This window comes from Portunus trituberculatus, chromosome 44, assembly GCF_017591435.1.
Source record: "Portunus trituberculatus isolate SZX2019 chromosome 44, ASM1759143v1, whole genome shotgun sequence".
Classification (NCBI taxonomy): domain Eukaryota; kingdom Metazoa; phylum Arthropoda; class Malacostraca; order Decapoda; family Portunidae; genus Portunus; species Portunus trituberculatus.
The window spans coordinates 15,806,559-15,826,558 of record NC_059298.1 but is presented as its reverse complement, the minus strand read 5'-3'; the positions used below and the strand labels follow the sequence as shown (position 1 = coordinate 15,826,558).

At 45.3% G+C, this 20,000-nt stretch overlaps 1 protein-coding gene across 8 annotated transcripts in view; it reads right to left on the bottom strand.

Moving 5' to 3' along the window:
* Window positions 1-20,000, bottom strand: part of LOC123519057 (transcription factor Sp9-like) — a 132,635-nt gene that overhangs the window by 96,838 nt on the left and 15,797 nt on the right. For 6 of the 8 annotated variants that reach the window (XM_045280222.1, XM_045280223.1, XM_045280224.1 and 3 more), the window contains exon 2: window positions 3,335-3,364. The exons of the other annotated variants lie outside the window; for them this stretch is intronic. In XM_045280222.1, coding sequence (XP_045136157.1) covers window positions 3,335-3,364 — 30 coding nt within the window. The remainder of the gene's footprint in view (window positions 1-3,334; window positions 3,365-20,000) is intronic. 8 annotated transcript variants of the gene reach the window in all.

Genomic DNA, 20,000 nt, shown 5'->3' with positions numbered 1-20,000 from the left:
ATGACGCTGAGAGAGAGAGAGAGAGAGAGAGAGAGAGAGAGAGAGAGAGAGAGAGAGAGAGAGAGCTGTCTCGCACTGATGACCTGTGACCTTAGTGACCTGAGGTGACGGAGGGGGCGGCGTCTGGGTCATCCCCCCGGCACATCAGTCGCGTTAAACACCAATTACTGAACAATGGCGGCACCGCGGTAATGCCTACACGGACCCCCTGGAGTGGAGGTCAGGTCAGTCGGGTCACGGAGTTAATAGTCTCACAAAAGGCTCGAGAAAAGCCGCGTTCCATCTGGGCGGATTTGAGAACCTGGAGAGAGCGAGAAAAGATAAACACCCTCTCATGTATAAACAAACTTATTCTCTCTCGCTTTTGTCCTGGTGTAGAAAAAGTAACAAAGGCCTTTATTCTGAAACACTTTGCTTCCTCACCAAAACTGTTTGTAAAGGACACAAATGTGATTATTCTGGTTCCTAAGGGTGTTTATCGTGCTGAATTTGTAAAAATCTTGTTATTCCATCAGTAAAACCATAAACACACCCTTGAAAACCAGTGTAACTTCAACTATATAGAGCCATTTTGAAAGTAGTCTGATTGTGACGTAGAAAGTTTCCAGAATATAATGTAAAGTGAATGATAAGTGATGTTTGTCGAAGGAAATACGAGTAATGCAAATAAAATTACAGGAGGATACGTAACGAGGAAAGAGTGGAGCCACATGAAATAGATGGTGAAGAAAAAAAAAAGAGAAGCACGGATGAGGAAAAAGAAGAGGGGATGAAAAAAAAAGAGAAGGAAAGTAAATAAAAGATGAAAAAAAAAATTGAGAACAGAGAAGAGCGATAGGAAAAAAAAAGAATATTGAAGGTAGCAAAAAAAAAAAAAAAAAATAGAAAGAAGGAAAAAGAGAAGGAAAAAGGAAAGCCATACATCATATCTCATCTCCCCTCACTAGAAAAAAAATAAAAACAAGTGCCTCACCACCCTAAGAAAATGAAAGAAAGGAAACAAACATACGTAACTAACAGGAAGCAACAAGACAGTATTTGACAGATGTAAAAGGACGAACTGGGCGATAGAGTACAGTACAATGCCACAAAAATCAACCGAGAACGATAATAAAGGCGGAAGTTCTAAAGCTGCTAAAGATAATGAGAAGAGGGCGGGAGAGGAGGGACCGAGGTGAGGAAGAGGAGCGAGAAGGAGAGAAGAGGAGGAGTCACAAACAGATCACAAACCTCCCCTGGGGCCGCCACGGGGGTCCTTCCTTCGCCCCTCATCTCCATTTAGGGGAGGATAGGAGAGGAGCGATGTTGGGGGAGACGAGGGGGAGTATACAGGAGGAAATCAGGGAACGAAGGGAAATAAAGACTTGTTGTGCAGTGAATGAAAGCAATTGAAATGAAAGCAAGAAGACAAGTACGAGAGAGAACAAAAGCGAGCTAATAGATATAGAAAAAAAAAATATTGAAGAATTAGCACAAAAAAAAAAAATAAAAATAAAAACAGTACTAAAAGGAAGGCTAAATGAAGAATAAGCACTAAACATTAAAAAAAAAAAAAAAAAAAATCAGGAACGACAGTTGATGAAAAGACGAAACTGAGAAAACTGCAAGAATGACAAATAAGAAAACTGCAAAAAAAAAAATATATATATGAAGAGAGAACAAAAGAATAAAAACATAAATGGAAGAATTGATTTATAGAATTTCATGGTGGTAGGACGAAGTGAAGAAGACACAGGAGTGAGAAAAGAAAGAAAGGGAGGGAAGAAGTGAGAATAGAGGAAGAAGAGGACAAGAAGGAGGAGGAAGAAGAGGACAAGGAGGATAGAGGAAGAAGAGGGCAAAGAGGAGGAGGAGGAGGAGGAGGAGGAGGAGGAGGAGGAGGAAGAGGAGGAGGAGGAGGTATAGGGAAGATGTCGGTCACTTCAGGGGAGGGTGAGAAGATTAATGTAAACGTTTCTTCTTGACACGAGCCGCGAGTTTGGGTCTAATCTCTCTCTCTCTCTCTCTCTCTCTCTCTCTCTCTCTCTCTCTCTCTCTCTCTCTCTCTCTCTCTCTCTCTCTCTCTCTCTCTCTCTCTCTCCTATTATAAAGATATTGATTTTTTATCTGTTTTCTACGTTTGAGTTATGAGGTGCTGGAGAGAGAGAGAGAGAGAGAGAGAGAGAGAGAGAGAGAGAGAGAGAGAGAGAGAGAAACGATAAATAACTATAATAATTCACATTTTAACTCACGACTCTTAACTGAAAAAAAGACACAAACACAAGTCAACAAATAATAATAATAATAATAATAATAATAATAATAATAATAATAATAATAACAACAATAATAATAGAATAGCAATACAAAATAAAAAATCAAGTAAAAATAAAATAAACATGCAGAAGAGAGAGAGAGAGAGAGAGAGAGAGAGAGAGAGAGAGAGTATTCCTAGGAGAACTAATGAATGAGAGTGGTGTAGATGACTCAGAACTGTATCATGACGTAAACAGTCTTCCTCATACCCCTTGGCTTGCTTCAGTACGAAAAAAAGTGTGCTTACAATAGATGCTAAGTCTGGAGAAGGAGAAGGAGGAGAAGGAGGAGAAGGAAGAAGAGGAGAAGAAGGAGGAGGAAGAAAAGTAAGCTAGAATGAGGAAATTATGTGAAGAGCAAAAAGTAAAGAGGAGGACGAAGAAATAGAAGAAGGATAGAAATGTTAAGAATTAGAGGGAAAAGAGAGGCAGAGTGGAGAAAAGAAAGAAAAGTTAATGAAAGGAAAGAGGAGGTGGAGCACGAAAAGGGAGAGAAGAGAAAATATTGAGAGAGTAAATAGAGATAAAGGGAAAAGAAATAGATGAGGAAAGGAGACTTAAAAGAAGAACAAGAAAGAGGAAATAAAGAAAGAGAATAAAAAAGAGAAATGAAGAGGTTAAAAATAGAAAAATAGAGAAAGCAGAAAAATAGAAAAAAAGAGGCATATAGACTCAAAATAGGAGAAGAAAGAGAAAATTGAGCAAAATAAATGAAAAAAAGAAACAAACAAGAGAGAGAGAGAGAGAGAGAGAGAGAGAGAGAGAGAGAGAGAGAGAGAGAGAGAGAGAGAGAAAAGAACAGCAACAATACCCTGATAAGACACAAGACAAACACCTGACTTGGCGTTCACCAGGAGAGAGGAAGCTGAAGTAAGGAAGGAGACAGACACATGCAGCAAAAAAAAAAAAAAAAAAAAAAAAAAAAATACAGCAGTAGCCGGACACGAGTGGACGGGCAATGGAGGATGTAAGGATAAGAGTGTGTGGGTCAGGAGAGGAGTAGTAAAGTGCAGCAGGCACAGGACAGCTCGGCACTCTACCTTTGCCTGCTGAGGGATCACGCTCGGAGGCTGAAACAAAAGACGGTGAGGAGAGATTACTCGCGGGAGGGGGTGGAGGAAGGCGGCACGCTGGCTGTTCAGGAGTACCTCATTGGTGCAAGGGAGGGAGGAGGGAGGGAAGGAGGGATTGAGGGACGAGAGTAGAATGGGAGAATTAACACAGAGGATAAAGTGGGTGAGGAAAGAAGGTAAGGGTAGAGGAATGAGTGGGATTAATGAAAGCTACAGAGGATTGAAATGTGAGGAAAGAGAGAGAGAGAGAGAGAGAGAGAGAGAGAGAGAGAGAGAGAGAGAGAGAGAGAGAGAGAGAGAGAGAGAGAGAGCAGGGGTAGTGAGGGACAAGGGATGCATGCGGCTCCCACTCGTGGCCTCTCAGGGAACAATGGTCAACTTTTTACTAGCAACACAAATCAAGGCAATGATGTGTGTGTGTGTGTGTGTGTGTGTGTGTGTGTGTGTGTGTGTGTGTGTGTGTGTGTGTGTGTGTTTGTGTGAGTGTGTGTGTGTGTGTGTGTCAGTCATCCGCTCACCAGCATTATGACGTGTTACTCTGTTCACTCATAATCGCCACTCCATGTTACGCTGTCCCCGAACCGTGAGTCGCCGCGGTGCCCTCTCCTTCAGGTTACTGGTTACTGGCTTCTGGCTACCGGTTACTGATTACTGGTCCTTCAGGTACTCGCTTCCGCTCACGCATCCTCAGCCTTACTATTTAAATGTGGAGCCGAAAATAACCACATAGAGGCTTCAGACATCAACACGAATCATCAATGCCCGCTCGGTGTCTGACTACCTTTCCGTCATGCCCAAACACCACCACCACCATTACCGCCGCCACCACCACCATTGCCACCTTGTCCTCTCCTATATTTCGTCAGTTTCATACTCCACCACCACCACTACCTCCATCATTAATTCCCTCAATACCATGACGCGTTTTCAGATTTATTTTGTGTATTATTTGGTGATTTTATACAGCTTCAGACTGTGACCATTAATCTTCTGACCTCCATAGACCCTTCCTAATGTCAATAAAATCGTCTACTGCGTTCCAGTACTAAAAGAGTTAATATTTTTCTCCCTTCATCCCACTTTTAGCTTTGTCCCTCCCACATTTTCATACTCTCACTCCCCAACCAACACCATTACCGCTCAGTTCCACCACCACCACCACAACCACCACCACCACCACCACAAGCATTCCTTCCCCATGTCACATTAGCGCCGCAGTGTGCTAAAACAGGAAACGCGTACTAACTCATGGAAAAATAGTGAACATGATGTGGTATGTTAATAGACGTAGAGAGTGAGGGAGTGATAGGGATAAAGACTGGAGTGTTGAGGAAGGCCAATAGCAGCAGATTTGTTGTCCCTTGCGAAGCTGTTTGGGATAAGCTGCAGCGTATAAGGGATATGGAATGATAGAGGCAAAATGTGAAGAAGATAAGGTACATGAGGATGACTTTCAAACCAGTAATGAAACAGCAGTGTATTCAACTTAGGATGGCTTTAAAGAATGTATCAATTGCTCTTTAATTAAACATATTCAGTAAGGATGTTTATTTTCAATCTGAAATTAACCTTCCCGCCAACAAACACGTCTCCTCTTTCCTATTCCTTCTCTCCCCATCCCTCGCTCCCACTCAAGCCACCAGTTGCCATAGTTGACTCCTGTCCTTCGTCCCTTATCCCACGCCCTCCCTGCTGCCCGGAAACACTAATAAGCAACTGCAAGCAACAGGGACATGATCAATACTGAACACCCGCAGCGCCATGACTCTTACAAGGACGGCCCATGACTGGCTGAACATACACGACGCTGGGATGAGAGAGAGAGAGAGAGAGAGAGAGAGAGAGAGAGAGAGAGAGAGAGAGAGTGAGTAGTAATAAGATAATGAACATGGGAAAGGAATCATAACACAACTGAACTGCCTTGATGTAACTATAACACCAACCAAAGCTAATACACCACCATTCCAGAAAGTTACCTTGTGAAAAATTATATTGTTTACTTCACTCGTACCTCTTCTCTTTTTTTTTTTTTTTTTTTCAACAACTCATTGCTTTTCCCACCTTCCCTAAGAGTCATGTAATTTATTTATAAGAACACATGTGATGAATTTGTGGTATGCCGTAATAGTCAGAGGGTAAGTATCAATGAGGTGGGATTAAGTACTTATTAACTTCCACTTTTACTGTCTTTTTGGGTGTTCTTGAGACACGAGTAATGATATGAATCTTCTCAGTGAGCGGGGTAAATAGCCAATGATTGAAGAGAAAATGACAGTGTTGAGGTGAAACATTGGTTACTTCCTCTGTTCATCCACCATCACTCCTTTACTTATACATTAAATATTGTCTCTCTCTCTCTCTCTCTCTCTCTCTCTCTCTCTCTCTCTCTCTCTCTCTCTCTCTCTCTGGCATTTTTCTGTTGTGTTTCCCCATCCTTCTTTGTTCCGCCTCTCTCCCCTTCCCTTGTTTCTTTCCGTTTCTGCTCCCTCTCTCTCTCTCTCTCTCTCTCTGCACCGCACACACGCACACACACACACACACACACACACACACACACACACACACACACACACACACACACACACACACACACACACACACACACACACACACCGGGATAATCTTCCACGTCATAACAAACATGTAATTTTTTTCTCCACACTCTTATCCAGATAGGCATCGTGTGTGTGTGTGTGTGTGTGTGTGTGTGTGTGTGTGTGTGTCGTCTCTCTCTCTCTCTCTCTCTCTCTCTCTCTCTCTCTCTCTCTCTCTCTCTCTCTCTCTCTCTCTCTCTCTATCTATCTATCTATCTATCTATCTCTGAACAAAAAATAAATAAATAAAACTAATCTGCTACCAATTAAGACCAACTTACAATTATTCCCAGAAAATGAAAATCGATAAACCAGGAAAAGAAAAACTGGAGCAAAAAAAACAACAACACTAAAATAAAAACCTTTAACACTAATAAGAACAAAATAAGAAAAACAAAACATTTTGCTTAATTTTTTTTAGATTTTACGATCATTTCCTTCAGCATCTGTAGGTGATCAAGTCAACCACGGAACACCGGGAGGAGGAGGAGGAGGAGGAGGAGGAGGAGGAGGAGGAGGAGGAGGAGGAGGAGGAGGAGGCAGGATAACAGACATCAGTGATAATAACGGTAGGAGGGATAGGGGGAGGGAACGGAAGGGCGTGTTGGAGGCAGGAGGGTGGGAGGGAGTGGAAAGATACAGAGGAGAGAGAGGGAAGGGAGAGGAGGCTGTTGATGGGAACGAGAGAGAGGGGTGAGTGCAGGAGGGAAGTGAAGGAGACGGTAATGGGTGATGGGGGAAGGGAGGACTGGGGGATGCATGGGAGGGGAATGGACTGCCCTACTTTGCGTGGTCCCTCCCGCTGTTCCAGATGAGTGGCTTTTGTTTTTACTGAAAGGTAATATATTTTTATTCTCGTTTTTTTTTATCTTTTTTTTTTTTTTTGTTGAAGGCATCGATAGGAACTAATGAAATGTTCTTGCAGGGTTGTATTGGAGGAGGTGTGAAAGTGTGCCGTGTGTGTGTGTGTGTGTGTGTGTGTGTGTGTGTGTGTGTGTGTGTGTGTGTAGTAATTTGTTTATATATTAATTCATTTTTTCTCGTTTCGTGTTCTCATGTTTCTTCATCAACGGGAGAGATTTCTTAAATTCAACATCTGTTTCTATGCATAATATGAAGTATTGAGGGAACATCGTAACACGTGCTGTGAAGAATTACAGGATTACATTGAAATGGCTCAACAAATATTTTACTTTTACATTTTTCAACACATTCACAAGTGTATCATTAGTGTCAGTACAGACCAATTACCCATCATTAAGGCAATGGTTATCTTACTTGTTTATACTTTTATGCACTGGGTATGTCATTACCATGAGACCCTGAAACACACATGCAAAGCCAGCTACCACAGAAAATATTCATGACAACTTTGAAAATGAAGGACTTAAAGAACATCAAAGAAAACGAAAGATGAACAAACAGAGGTTAACGGCTCCCAAAAGGCTGTTTGTGATAAGCCACGCTGTCTGATCCAGAACAAGATAATGCGGAAGCGACACCCGCCAGACGCGGAAGACTCAAGTAACTTTTTCCAAGTCAGTAGTTTGGTATGCGACGCTGTGACTGTTTCGCTAGTCAGAGGAAGCTCATCTGCAGTAATTTGGAGCGCAGGATTGAGAGTCAGTCCGTGTGCGATGTAACAAGAATTGTGCGCCGAGCCGCCAGGGTGAAGCCTCGGCCAGGCTGGAGTGGGTGAGCGTAAGTCTTTGTTGATGTTTAATATTCATAGTGTTTTGCCTCAACCTGGGCGAGTGGTGATGGTGCTGGTTGGTGTGGCCATTCCGTAAGTCCAGTTACAGTAAGTGAAAGTAAAGTGAGGAGTTTGGTTTATTGCCTCGTCTGTATTACCAAGTTGATATACATCACGTTTGTAGGAAAAGACTATCCATATAAGTTCATCCCCATATACGCATTATAAAAAGAGAGAAGTGAATCCTTTTAGCAGTTGCATAAGAAATTAGTGGCATGTTTGCTATAGATGCAGCTCACTGCCTGAAAGACTTCCATAGCGAACCACGAAGCAAACCAAACGTCTTGTGAAGAATGGAGCTCAGGAGCACGATTCTCGAGCTTAGTAGTGAAACATTCATGGAAAAATCATGTCTGAACGTTAAAGTAATGAAAAAAATACATTATCATTATGTGATACGGTGTGTGTGTGTGTGTGTGTGTGTGTGTGTGTGTGTGTGTGTGTGTGTGTGTGTGTGTACGCGCGCATAGGCACATACACGAGTATATACCATGTGAATGTATTTATGCCGTAAATCATGTAGTGTATTAGTGGCATAATCATGAGACATTTGGCCATGCAGACAAGCTTTTGTTGGTATTATCTTCAGGAACAGATTTATGCTAAACACATCAAGCATGAATGAGCTACTGTCAGGTGTGTCCTGTTGGCGTGTTCAAGTTACGATGTAACTTAGAGAGCGTAAAGGTAAAAATGCAATGAATGTTGATAACAAATGTAATATTGGCAGAAGTAATAACAGGGTTTAGCACAGAGGGCTGGCCCGGCCTTGCCTCCCCCACCAATATCCACTAACTTTGCCCTGTGTAATTATATCCCGGCGCCAAAATATTACTTTGTAAATAAGAAATGTATTGGTTTTATTTCTTGAATTTATGTTGTTCACTGTTGTAAGAATATTTGCTGTATTTCTGAGGAGTGAGATGTGTCTTTGTGCGGGTACTGGTGGTGGTGGTGGTGGTGGTGAAAATAGCAATGTTACTGGTAGTGCAGTATTACCCAGCAGAACATTCTTCTTGCCATGATAACTGCTGCCAAGGCTCCACCACCGCCACAACTGGGGCGTGGAATGGGCAGATGTGTATAGGGACAGGCGGCAAGTGTGTGGACAGCCAGCATGTGGGATGATGGGCGCAAATTGTCACTACAGGGGTATATTTGCATCTCGGCTTCACATACGTTTATTTTTTCTACAGTTGTTCGTACTCCCTTTTTTTTTCCAAGTATCGTCCATACTTTTATTAGAAAAAAAGTGTTTCAGCTTTTCTGGGAGAGAGTAGTCAATAATGCTCTGACTTATATTCATAACTCAGTGACTGATGGTGTCTGTATTTCAGTTATAAATATCATTCGTTGAGATGTTACCCCCACTATCACGTGACGTCAGTGACATGGATGACCTCATTAGTGTACAAGGCGGTGCCAGGACACACAGCAACAGGTCTGCCGCATACCAAGGCCTTTGTGGCTCGTTTTAAATGTGGGAATTTGGTTTGGGTACTCATTGTGTTCACTGCTTATCTCTGCTGAGCTTTTCCCATTCACGGCTTTCTTGTCCTGCTCTGCCTCCCCCTTCCCCTCACCCTCCCTCGCATCCCACTCCCCTTATGCGCCTCCTCGCCCTGTAATGACCACAGTGAGGTGTCGCTGCCATTATGAGCGACGCCTCCGCAGACCAGACTGACGACACAAAAGCGTGAGAGACGCGTCCACTCTTGACGGCTATGACGAGACAAAGTACAAAGTTAACATGGTTTTCTTTGTATACCTTGGCTGCCCCTTCTCTTTTCCTTCTCCACGTCTTTTGTTTTTTCTTCTTCCTTCCGTCGTGTAACTGTCATTCGTCTGTGGGACTTTATATTTCAATTTGTTGGACCGTTTCTTGTGCCTTTATTTTCGTGGAGTAATTTTCTATTCTGTTCTCTACTTCGCCCTAAAGTTTGATTCTTTTTGTCTCTGAAGTATCTGTAATTATTGATGTGCACCTTTCGTGTCTATTCTTGGCTACCTTCTCTGATCGTTGCTTTCGTTTTGTATTTCTTCGTGGTGGATGGCTGTTGGACCGGGTGTCATTCTCTCCCGTCACGTCTTGTCTTCTCAGCATCTCGTTCCTGTCTCCTCGAATATGTATCACTGTCCTCCTCTGTTATGCTTCTGCTCATTTATTCTTTTTCTCGTGTGTCTCGTATGCATCTACGTTACTGTAAGAGTATATGCTTCTCTCTCTCTCTCTCTCTCTCTCTCTCTCTCTGTGTGTGTGTGTGTGTGTGTGTGTGTGTGTGTGTGTGTGTGTGTCTGAATGTGTGGAGGGCTAATTTCGGGACGTGCGGTGGACATCTCACATTACTTATTGCCTGTGTGATTGTGTTTCCGCTGCGAGGGTTTGGAGTCTGCTAATTTGACGACTGATGGGAAGCTGTTTGTTATCCTGCATTCTTTTGGGGGAAAGGAGGTGAAAGACAGGAAGAGGAAAGAAAAGGGTAATAAAAGGTTTTAAAGCTAGGGAAAGAGAGGAAAGGAGGGGGAGAGGACAGAAGGAGACTAACAGGGAAAAAGGAAAGAGGGGAGAAGTAGAGGGTGAGCTAACAAGGGGAAAAGGAGGGAAAGAGGTAAAAGTAGTTTTCTAAATAGGTAAAGAGAGGAAAGAAGGGGAGGTAACTAAAGGATACTAACGAGAGAGAGAGATAAAAAGAGGTGGGAGAGGAAAGGAAGAGAGGAAGGAAAGGAAAGAAAAGTATAGGAAAAGGAAGGAGGATGTGAGTTGTGAGTGAGTGAATGAAGCGAAGAGAAGGTGGAAGGAAGAGTAGGTGAAAAGGAATGAACGAATAAATCCATTAATGAAAGATACGAAACCTAAATGTTATAACGAAGGATATCGAATGACAATAAAAAAATGTGTCGATAGAGAGAACATTACAGAACAGAGTGAAAGGAAGAAAGTTATTTTAATCAGCTGTGTGCGTCTCAACTAAGGAGGGACATCAGGAGAGATAAGCTTAGATATAAACTTTACAGATAAACAGAGATAGTAGAGAGAGAGAGAGAGAGAGAGAGAGAGAGAGAGTCGAAAGATAAACGTAACAGATAAACAGGAGGCAACAGAGAGGCACAGGAAATATAAAGAAAAGATGAAGGAAGAGAAGGTAACAGGAGACTGAACAGCAGGAGGAGGCAGAATTAGGGAGCTAGGGAACCAGAAGGAGGGAGGGAGAGGTGGTGAAGGAGACATGGGGCGAGAGAGAGAGAGAGAGAGAGAGAGAGAGAGAGAGAGAGAGAGAGAGAGAGAGAGAGGGAGGAAGCAAGGGACAAGGGTAGTGGTGGTTGACAGTCGCCGCTTGTCAACAGTTCGGTGCGTTTGAAGGAGTGTTGCCTTTGTCGCGGCACAATAGAGTTGTCTTTGGGTTCTGAATGGTCAAGCCGCCAGCCGCTCGGGGATTATGCTTTCCATTCTGGCCGTGTCCCGCCGCCGCATCTGGGCCGCTACGTCGCGCACCCCAGTCTGCCTGCCTGCCTGCCTCCCTCCCCCGCTCGTTTGTACTGTCGCTCTTTGTGTAATATTTTTGCTGAATGTAACGCTGCTTTTAAAAGACCGCGCCTTTACTGGGAAGTGAAATATTGAGGAAGATTTGCTTGTGTATTTATCCAGAATAGTAGAAAAGTAACCGAATAGAGGTGATATTGCTACAGTACCGGTCTTGTATACTTATTGCATAGGGTACAGAAGTGACCGTGTTTGTACTGCCTGACTTAACTTGTTCATCTTTATCGTATTTCTTTATAGGCGGAAGGAAGGAAGAAAGGCGCAGGAAGGGTGTGTGATGTGTGAGGAGGGACGGAAGTATCATTAATCATAGTGAGATGGATTTGTCCTCTCGGTAACACACTCTCTCTCTCTCTCTCTCACTCTCTACACTGCTGATGATGAATTATCCTCAAGGGGAAACCGCCATGAGAAGCAGTGACTATACATGTGTGTGTGTGTGTGTGTGTGTGTGTGTGTGTGTGTGTGTGTGTGTGTGTGTGTGTGTGTGTGTGTGTGTGTGTGTGTGTGTGCCGCAGGATTCCTCTGTCCTTCTCTTCCTCCTTCTCCTTTTTGTTCTCTTCATTTTCCTCCGTTTCTTCAAGCTGTCCTCCTATTTCTTCATCTTCCCTTCCTCTTTTCGTTCTTTTTCTCCTCCTCCTCCTCCTCCTCCTCCTCCTCCTCCTCCTCCTCCTCCTCCTCCTCCTCCTCCTCCTTTCGTTCTTCTTTTCTCTCTACTCCTTATCATCCTTCTCATCATTATCATTATATATTTTTTTCTTTATGTTTGCTTGTTCTTAAGTTTGTACTTCTTCATCTTCTTCTTCTTCGTCTTCTCTTCTTCTTCAACTCTTCCTCCCCCTCCTCCTCCTCCTCCTCCTCCTCCTCCTCCTCCTCCTCCTCCTCCTCCTCCTCCTCCTCCAGTTGTAATGATTAATTTCTGCGCCAGTTTTTTTTTTTTTTTTTTTTACTTTACCCGTCACCAGCAGCAGGAGTAAAAAGCATCATCACATCACCAAATCAATAAGCATCACCGCCACGGGTAACAATTAAGCGAAGCATCGTCTAACTGCGCGTCTCATCAATCATCGCGGTCAAGGAAGAAAAAGATAGTGGTGATAGAAGAATAGAGAGGGAAAAAAAATAAATAAACTGTATTCTTGAGTTATCCACGAGATGACTTCAGGGTTACAGCAAACTAGGAAAAAGATGATGATGAAGAAGAAGAGGAAGAAGAACGAGAAGAAGAAATGAATTGTTGTGTTTTTGTACGAGATGACTTTAACGATAACAGGAGAAGTTGGTAAAAGAAAAACAAGAAAAAACGAATTCTCTACTCACACATGGCACGATTAAGGGTTTACGAAGCGAGATGCGGTAACGATAACCAGCCAGTCAGCCAGTCAGCCAGTCAGGGAAGACGTGTTGTGGCTGACTGACACACTGACACGTTCACAACACGTCCTGCGCGACCACTAATGCACGGTGTGGCGATAACAAACAGCGAGATTACAGTTAATCGCTCTTCCCTCAAGGCCGAGTGATAATAATGCTACTTCCTTATGTCCGCCTTGCTCCTGCGACGGCTGGTGGTGATGGTGGTGGTGGTGGTGTTGGTGGTGGTGGTACTACTTCTCTTCCCTTCCCTTTCCTTCCTTACCTTTCCCGTGTGGTTTCACTCTTTTGTACACACACACACACACACACACACACACACACACACACACACACACACACACACACACACACACACACACACACACACACACACACACCACCACCACCACCACCACCACCACCACCACCACCAAAGCCAAAACACATCACATCACCGACACACACACACACAAAAGGCAGAAAAAAAGACTCCATGAAAACGAGAAGCATTGATAATTCATCTGGACGGTGCTGGAATGGATAAAAACACCCTTCCTCCTCCTCCTCCTCCTCCTCCTCCTCCTCCTCCTCCTCCTCCTCCTTTAGCTATCTGCGGCAAGGTTCAAGGTGGCGGTCTTATTGGCATTATCCCTATTATGTTCGCTTTATTCCCTTATTTCACACCACAGCCGACACAAAGAACAGCTGGGGAGGCGGCAGAGGGGTGGTAGGGATCTAGGGCTGGGGAATGGGCAGGGATAGGAGCAGGGGTGAAGGGATGAAGGTGAAAGAGGAGTAGGAGAAGGAGGAGGTGGTGGTAATGGTGGTTGTGGTGGTGGTGGAAAGGAGAGGAAAGAACATTATATGAGTGAGGAAGGAATTTAATGTGTGTTTAAAAAGAGAGAAAGAGAGAGAGAGAAAAATAGAGAAGCAGATACAACACCTACTCTCTCAACCACCCGTCCGTCCATTCATCCAGCCACCCACCCATCCAGACAGACATAGATAGATATACAAATTAAAAAGATACAGTTGAATGATGAAATTACAAAGTGAAGGGGGAACAAAAATAGAAAAACAGGATGATGAAAGTGACCCGCGGAGACGATCGGAGGAGGGAGAGGGAAGGACAGTAGAGGAATTAGAGGACGAGGAGAGATGGAAGGATTGATTGAGAGGGGAGTGAGTGACAGAATGGGAGAATAATTGTCAAAACGGTGATCAAAGAGAAGAGAGAGGAAGGGTTTGAAAAGAAGAAGAAAGAGGAGGAGGAGGAGGAGGAGGAGGAGGAGGAGGACTAAGAGAGAGAGAGAGAGAGAGAGAGAGAGAGAGAGAGAGAGAGAGAGAGAGAGAGAGAGAGAGAGAGATGTAAGTACTAATAATAATAAACACAAGATTAAGAATGATAGAGATAACACTAGAATGAAAATTGAAGAAAACAAGAAGAGAGAGAGAGAGAGAGAGAGAGAGAGAGAGAGAGAGAGAGAGAGAGAGAGAGAGTGGGAGGGGCGCAGCAAGAAAGGGAACAGAAGGTATATCCGCGTGATTCTGATTTATGGTTCATCCAAGTCTATAAAATTTCATGGCGTCACGGACAGACAGACACGGACGAGGGCGAGGAGTACCACCACCACTACCACCACCACCACCATCACCACCACTACTACTATACACCAGCTGCGCCGCGTCTTTTGTCATTTAGTTCAGAAAAAAATAAATGAAACTCTTAACCGCGTAAATAAATGTTAATGATGCTTAACAAAATAAACCTAATTAGCATTTTTCCTCGTATTTTCATGTGTGTGTGTGTGTGTTTTTTTTCCTTGCTTTCATTGCGACAACACGCGTCATTTTCTTTTCTTTTTCTTTTCTTTATTATTTAAGGTGGGGGTTCATCTTTCTTGCTCCTTCCGGGGTTTATCTTTCTTGCGCTGATGTTTTGTCGGTATGATTAAATCGCCGTCCGCCGCCACGCACATCAATCCGGGTGAGAGTAAGTAACCTGCACACGTTCCTGATCCTGAGATTTTCCCGCCACCCCAACACAAACACGGCTTAACCCTGACTAAGCCCTAAATAGCTCACCACGCCACACAAACACAGCCCCGCTCTCTCCTCCCTCTATCACCATTACTACTGTCATCACCACTACCATCACCACCACTACCCTTTGACCACCACAACCACCACCACCACCATCACCATGACCAGCTGCTTGGATATGCCACAAAGTAAAATGGCGGAAAATTTTATTAGTCTGCTCTCAGTTGTTGTGGCCGAGCGTGACATTATCGACCAGACTCATTGGTGTGGCGAGGGGCGACGGCGGGGTGACGGGGTGAATGGGCTGGGAGAGAGAAAGAGGGGTGACAGGGGAGGGTAGGGTGGTGGTAGTGTGAAGCGTGTGTGTGTAGAGTGTGAGTGTGGAGGGACGGCTATATGTGGTTTTGTTTGTGTGGTTGTGGAGGTGGTGATGGTAGTGGTGATTATGGGGGTGTGTGGTCGGGTATAGATTAGTTGTGGAGTGTGGCGTGTAGTATGGTGAGTGAGCGAGTGGTGAGGGATGAGGCAGCGGATGACTGACTCGGCAACTGGTCTTAAATATGCACATTATTCTAATTAGCGATCATATCTATCCCTCGTAAAAATGTTAAACTGTCAAGTAAACACCCATAACACTCGTAGAAACCCTCCCGTCGCGTTGTCATAATAGAAAACAAAGCCATGAAGTGCAGTGCTCGTATCAACACACACAGAAGCAGCTCAGATCACCGCCTCCCTCCCTCCCTCACACCCTCCCTCCCTGTCCCTCGCCGCTCCTCCAGCAGCAGCACGGTAGCGAGTCGAGGGGCGCCCCGCAGGTGTTAACAAGCCTCCCGCTGCCCCCACACGACTAACCGTTTACTCTCGCCCCTCAGCTCTCTCCAGGGGTCGCTTTTCTGCCCAAAGACTCGCTGTTACACCTCAGGGACATATAGTCTTCTTTGGAGGGTGTTGTGCTTTACCGAGACTGCGGAGTGGTGGTGATGGTGCGTGCCCTGGTGACGACGCAGAATGTAGGCCAGGAGAGTGATGTCAAAAGAGTGACTGTATGCATATGTGTGTCTGTGATGATGTTGTTGTTGCTGCTGTTGATGTTCTTGTTGTTGCTTTTACAGAATATAATATTGTATGTGCTCATTTTCACCACAGAGAGAGAGAGAGAGAGAGAGAGAGAGAGAGAGAGAGAGAGAGAGAGAGAGAGAGAGAGAGAGTCAAGGATGAATGTGAACGGTTCGGATGTTAGAGAGAGAAAAAAAAGAGAAGTCTCCTTGCTGGCAGCAGTCTGAGGCCAAGTGATGCAGCTGAGCGGAAGCAGTAATAGCACACCATTTTCTCCCGGCGGGACACGCACGGCTCCGGGCACGGCGCTCAGCCTCACAAAGGACAACCCTTCCGAGGGCTAGCAGCCGCCAGCAGGACTCCCCGGGCCGCCGCACAATGCTAACAAGGGCCCCCCGCCGACCCTAACAGAATGTCCACAAAGCGCGCCCGTGCCCACAATACCCGTGCATGAATATTCGGATGGGGTATTTGGGGAATTTGGGGCATTGAGTCTGAAGGGCTTTTCAAAACACCTCATGAGTAAGGAATGTTGTCTCTGAGGCCCCGGGGATTAAAGAGCGACCCTTCTCAGTCAAATACTGTCTTGCTGGATATTTCTCTCGCCAATTGTATGCAAATCTGTATCGCTTTCCGTATTCGTGGTAAGGATGCGGTCACTACAGTGGTCGGTCTTGTCTCTCTCTCTCTCTGATTAGTCAAGGTTCAAACCTTCCCAGTCAAAATATTTTCGTGTACAGCACATTACGTACGTTCCTGATACTTCCCTTCCAGCAACTTTCAGTGAAGAGTCAGTCCTCTCTAGCAGGTGAGACTGAAGAGAGAGAGAGAAAGTCACATTTTTTCCCAAAAGCATCTTTTGAGCTTTTACTTTCCGCCTTTGTGCCTGCAAGCCTCCACCTGCATCCCACCTCTCCTCATCGCTCCATGCACATCGCTTGGTGGAGCATGTCTGTTAGAAACAACGTTGTGGCCCCTCGTGCAGGCCACCTCCATCACCAGTATTTTCTTGTCTTGCCGTGACGATAACTGCTGCGTGGCGTGTTTGTTACTCCCGTCTTGTTTTCCTTGGCAAACACTCTAGGAGACATAATTATTTGCCGCCAGTGATGCCATGTTAGCCTACCTATTTGTTCCCGTCTGGACGCGACACTAATGTTGGCGAGGCTTTTAGCATTGCACATGTGATGGTGATGGGGCGCGGCTGTGGCTGCCCGGTTATGAGGTGAGCTGCTCATCTTTTCTGTAATGAGGGCGTGCTTCCAGGGGCGTACCTTTTCTATTCCTTCTTCTGGTTATTGCCCGTCTTAAAGGAGAAGCCTACCTAACCGCCTTAACAACGGGGTGGAGAGGTGTTCGTAGTTAGCAATTGATTTTTGGTTCTGAGCTGTCGCTGTTGAGGGATGAAGGCGTCTGACGTCTCATCTAGTATTCATGGGCCGATGGACGTTAGGGGGGAAGGCTCATTGCCAAACTGGCAGTAGACTCACTGCAGCAGCAAGGGAACTTTGTTGGAGCTGTGGCATGTTTCTCTATCCATTACACAAGATTTATGCGATCGTGTGGTGTGAGTGTGTGGGAGACAGGCGTGGGCCAACACTGCAGTAACAAGGGACCTTTGTGGAGAGAAGCTTCTCCCTCACCTTTACACATTTCCCAATTTCACACTCCTCCCACAGGTAAGAAGAACCGTCCTCCCGCGGCCTCTGCTTGCCCCCTCGGAAGGTAAAATTTATGCCTCTCGCCCGAGTTCCCGCAGCCTGCGTGGAGAGCCCCGGCCTTCCCCTCCACCCTACCAGCCACTCACCTCGAGCACCCTCAAGTGTTTACTCAACACACCTCGCCAGTTCACAGCTGACAGGCCTGACACACCTTCCAAAGAAGTTAAGAGCAAGACTTGTGTGGGATCGCCGTGAAAAGATCAGCGGCGCGTCACCTTGAGGGAAGCCACTTGTCCACCTCGATCACCGCGACCTGTCCCTCCTGCTGGGGATGAGGCCGTAGGAATTTTATTTGTCTTTCCATCATTGCAGATGGTTATGCATGAGAGAGAGAGAGAGAGAGAGAGAGAGAGAGAGAGAATACTATTAAAGAATTGCATCTATTTAATTATGTTTTGTGTTCTTATCTTTTCTAATTCCTCTTCCTTCTCTCTCTCTCTCTCTCTCTCTCTCTCTCTCTCTCTCTCTCTCTCTCTCTCTCTCTCTCTCTCTCTCTCTCTCTCTCTCTCTCTCTCTCTCTCTCTCTCTCTCTCTCTCTCTCTCTCTCTCTCTCTCCTCGTTCGGCTGAAAGCAGCATTGGTCACGGAGGTTGGTCTTCTCATAACATTCAGAGAGCGCGGTGCTCAGTGAGGGAGGGGAGTGTCCGGCCTTTTCATCCTCTCCCCGGGGACTCGTTTGGACCTCGCTGTGCTGCCCGTGGAGGAATCTCATGTGTCTTGCATATGTTTTGTGGGAAAACCAGGAAAAAAAAAAATCATAACATAGCGAAGACAGAATCCCATTATGTTTCGTGCTGAGTGTAGTTGCAGTAGCGTTGTGTGCAGGGGTTCAAAGTTCAACGCATCAGTTTCATGTTGTATTAATAAGTAAGGTTCCTGCCTCCGTGGTGACCTTTCAGCTGCCCACAAAACCTTTCATGCATTACTGAAGCACCTGGAACAACGCGCCTCTAGGTGGATGTTTACCTGTAATCATAGATGACGATGGAAGGGAGGAAGAGAGGGAGTGAGGAAGGAAAGACTGGAGATCGGGGGTTAAGTAAAGGAGGAAGAGTGTGTGTGTGTGTGTCTGTGTGTGTGTGTGTGAGTAGTCTGAAAAGGAAGTGACAGTGGAATTACTAGAATGGCAGGAGAAACCAACTATCAAAATCGCTGTTCTCACAAACGAAGGAAGGAAGGAATGATCAAAGGAGAAGCAGTGCGAATGGTAATGGCGTGTGACGAAAGGATGTACGAAGGAGAGGAGAGGAGAGGAGAGGAAGAGTAAAGGAACTGGAGGACGTGGAGAGGTAAGGGGGAAATGAACAAGAAAGTAGGGCACAGGTGACGTCGCTGCAGCTTAGTGTGACTGGTTGCAGTAATCAGTTACACATGGAGCAGCTTGTCTGTCTGATCGGGTCACGGCATCCCAGTGACTGTATAGGAAGGTCAATAAGATCACACTTTGCACCTGCTTATACACTATCACTCTATTGAAATGTTACCTCACACCACAAACTGAAAGAAAAGGAAAGAAGAGGAGAGGGATGAGAAGAATGAGGAGGGGAAGATAAAGGATAAATAGAAAAGGAGTTGGTATAGGGCGTGGACGTGAAGAAAGATAAAGAATGAGAGGGAAAGGAACAAGCAGGCTTTCCCTTTCTTCCCTCCCGCCTTTCCCTCCTTGCTCTCCCCGCGTGGCGTGAGAGGCAGCTCGTACATCAGGATAATTACGAGTGATGTAAGTGACCTCGTCCATCACCCCAGCGTAGATTTGCCCCCAAGAGCCCGCCGCCCTGCCCTCACCACGCCCCGCACTGCCCTCATCGCCTCCTACAGCGCTCGTAGCAATAAGTGGCAAATGTCTGTATGGTAAGTCCCGATCTAGGGAGTGGAGAACGCCAGGGGGACACGGGAGGTGTGCCAGGAGGAGGAGGAGTAAGGTGAAGGAGAGCTTAGGGTGGGTCGGGGTCAGGCTGCTCTGGACTCACACTGGGCGGAGATCGATTTGAAAAACTTTGCCTGCCTTCTTTTTTTTTATGTCGGGAAAGACTCAGGCAAGGATATTTTCAGATGAAAAGATGATTGGGGGAGATTAGGAGTGTGTGATTTTATCCTTCTCCCCATTAATTTCCCTATCTCCCTCCTCTCCATCACTCACACCCATACACTTCAGAATTCACACTTTTTATTTCGTTCCAAGTGACTCCTTCTGACAGCTGTATTAAGGCTCGATTCCTCTTTCCCAGAGCTCCCCCTTGAATCGATAGCATTAAATAACTTACGTTCCTGGAACCCTGCACTTACAGCTCTCACATGAGCAGTGATCGCCCGCCACTCACACCCCGCAAAGTGTGTGCCTTTAAGCTTTGTGTTAATATTCTCTTTGATGCACCACTGCACCTTGTTTTACTCCTCAGATGTTTTACTTTATTTCATTCTTGATCTTTCTTTCACATTAAACGTTCACGTTTTGGAAAGGACTGCCTTGTATCCGTCAGACTCGTGTCCTTGACCCGCGGTGGCGGGGACTGACTGCACATATTTATTTCTTACTCACGTCCTTGGTTTCACCTGAGGCAGCTGAC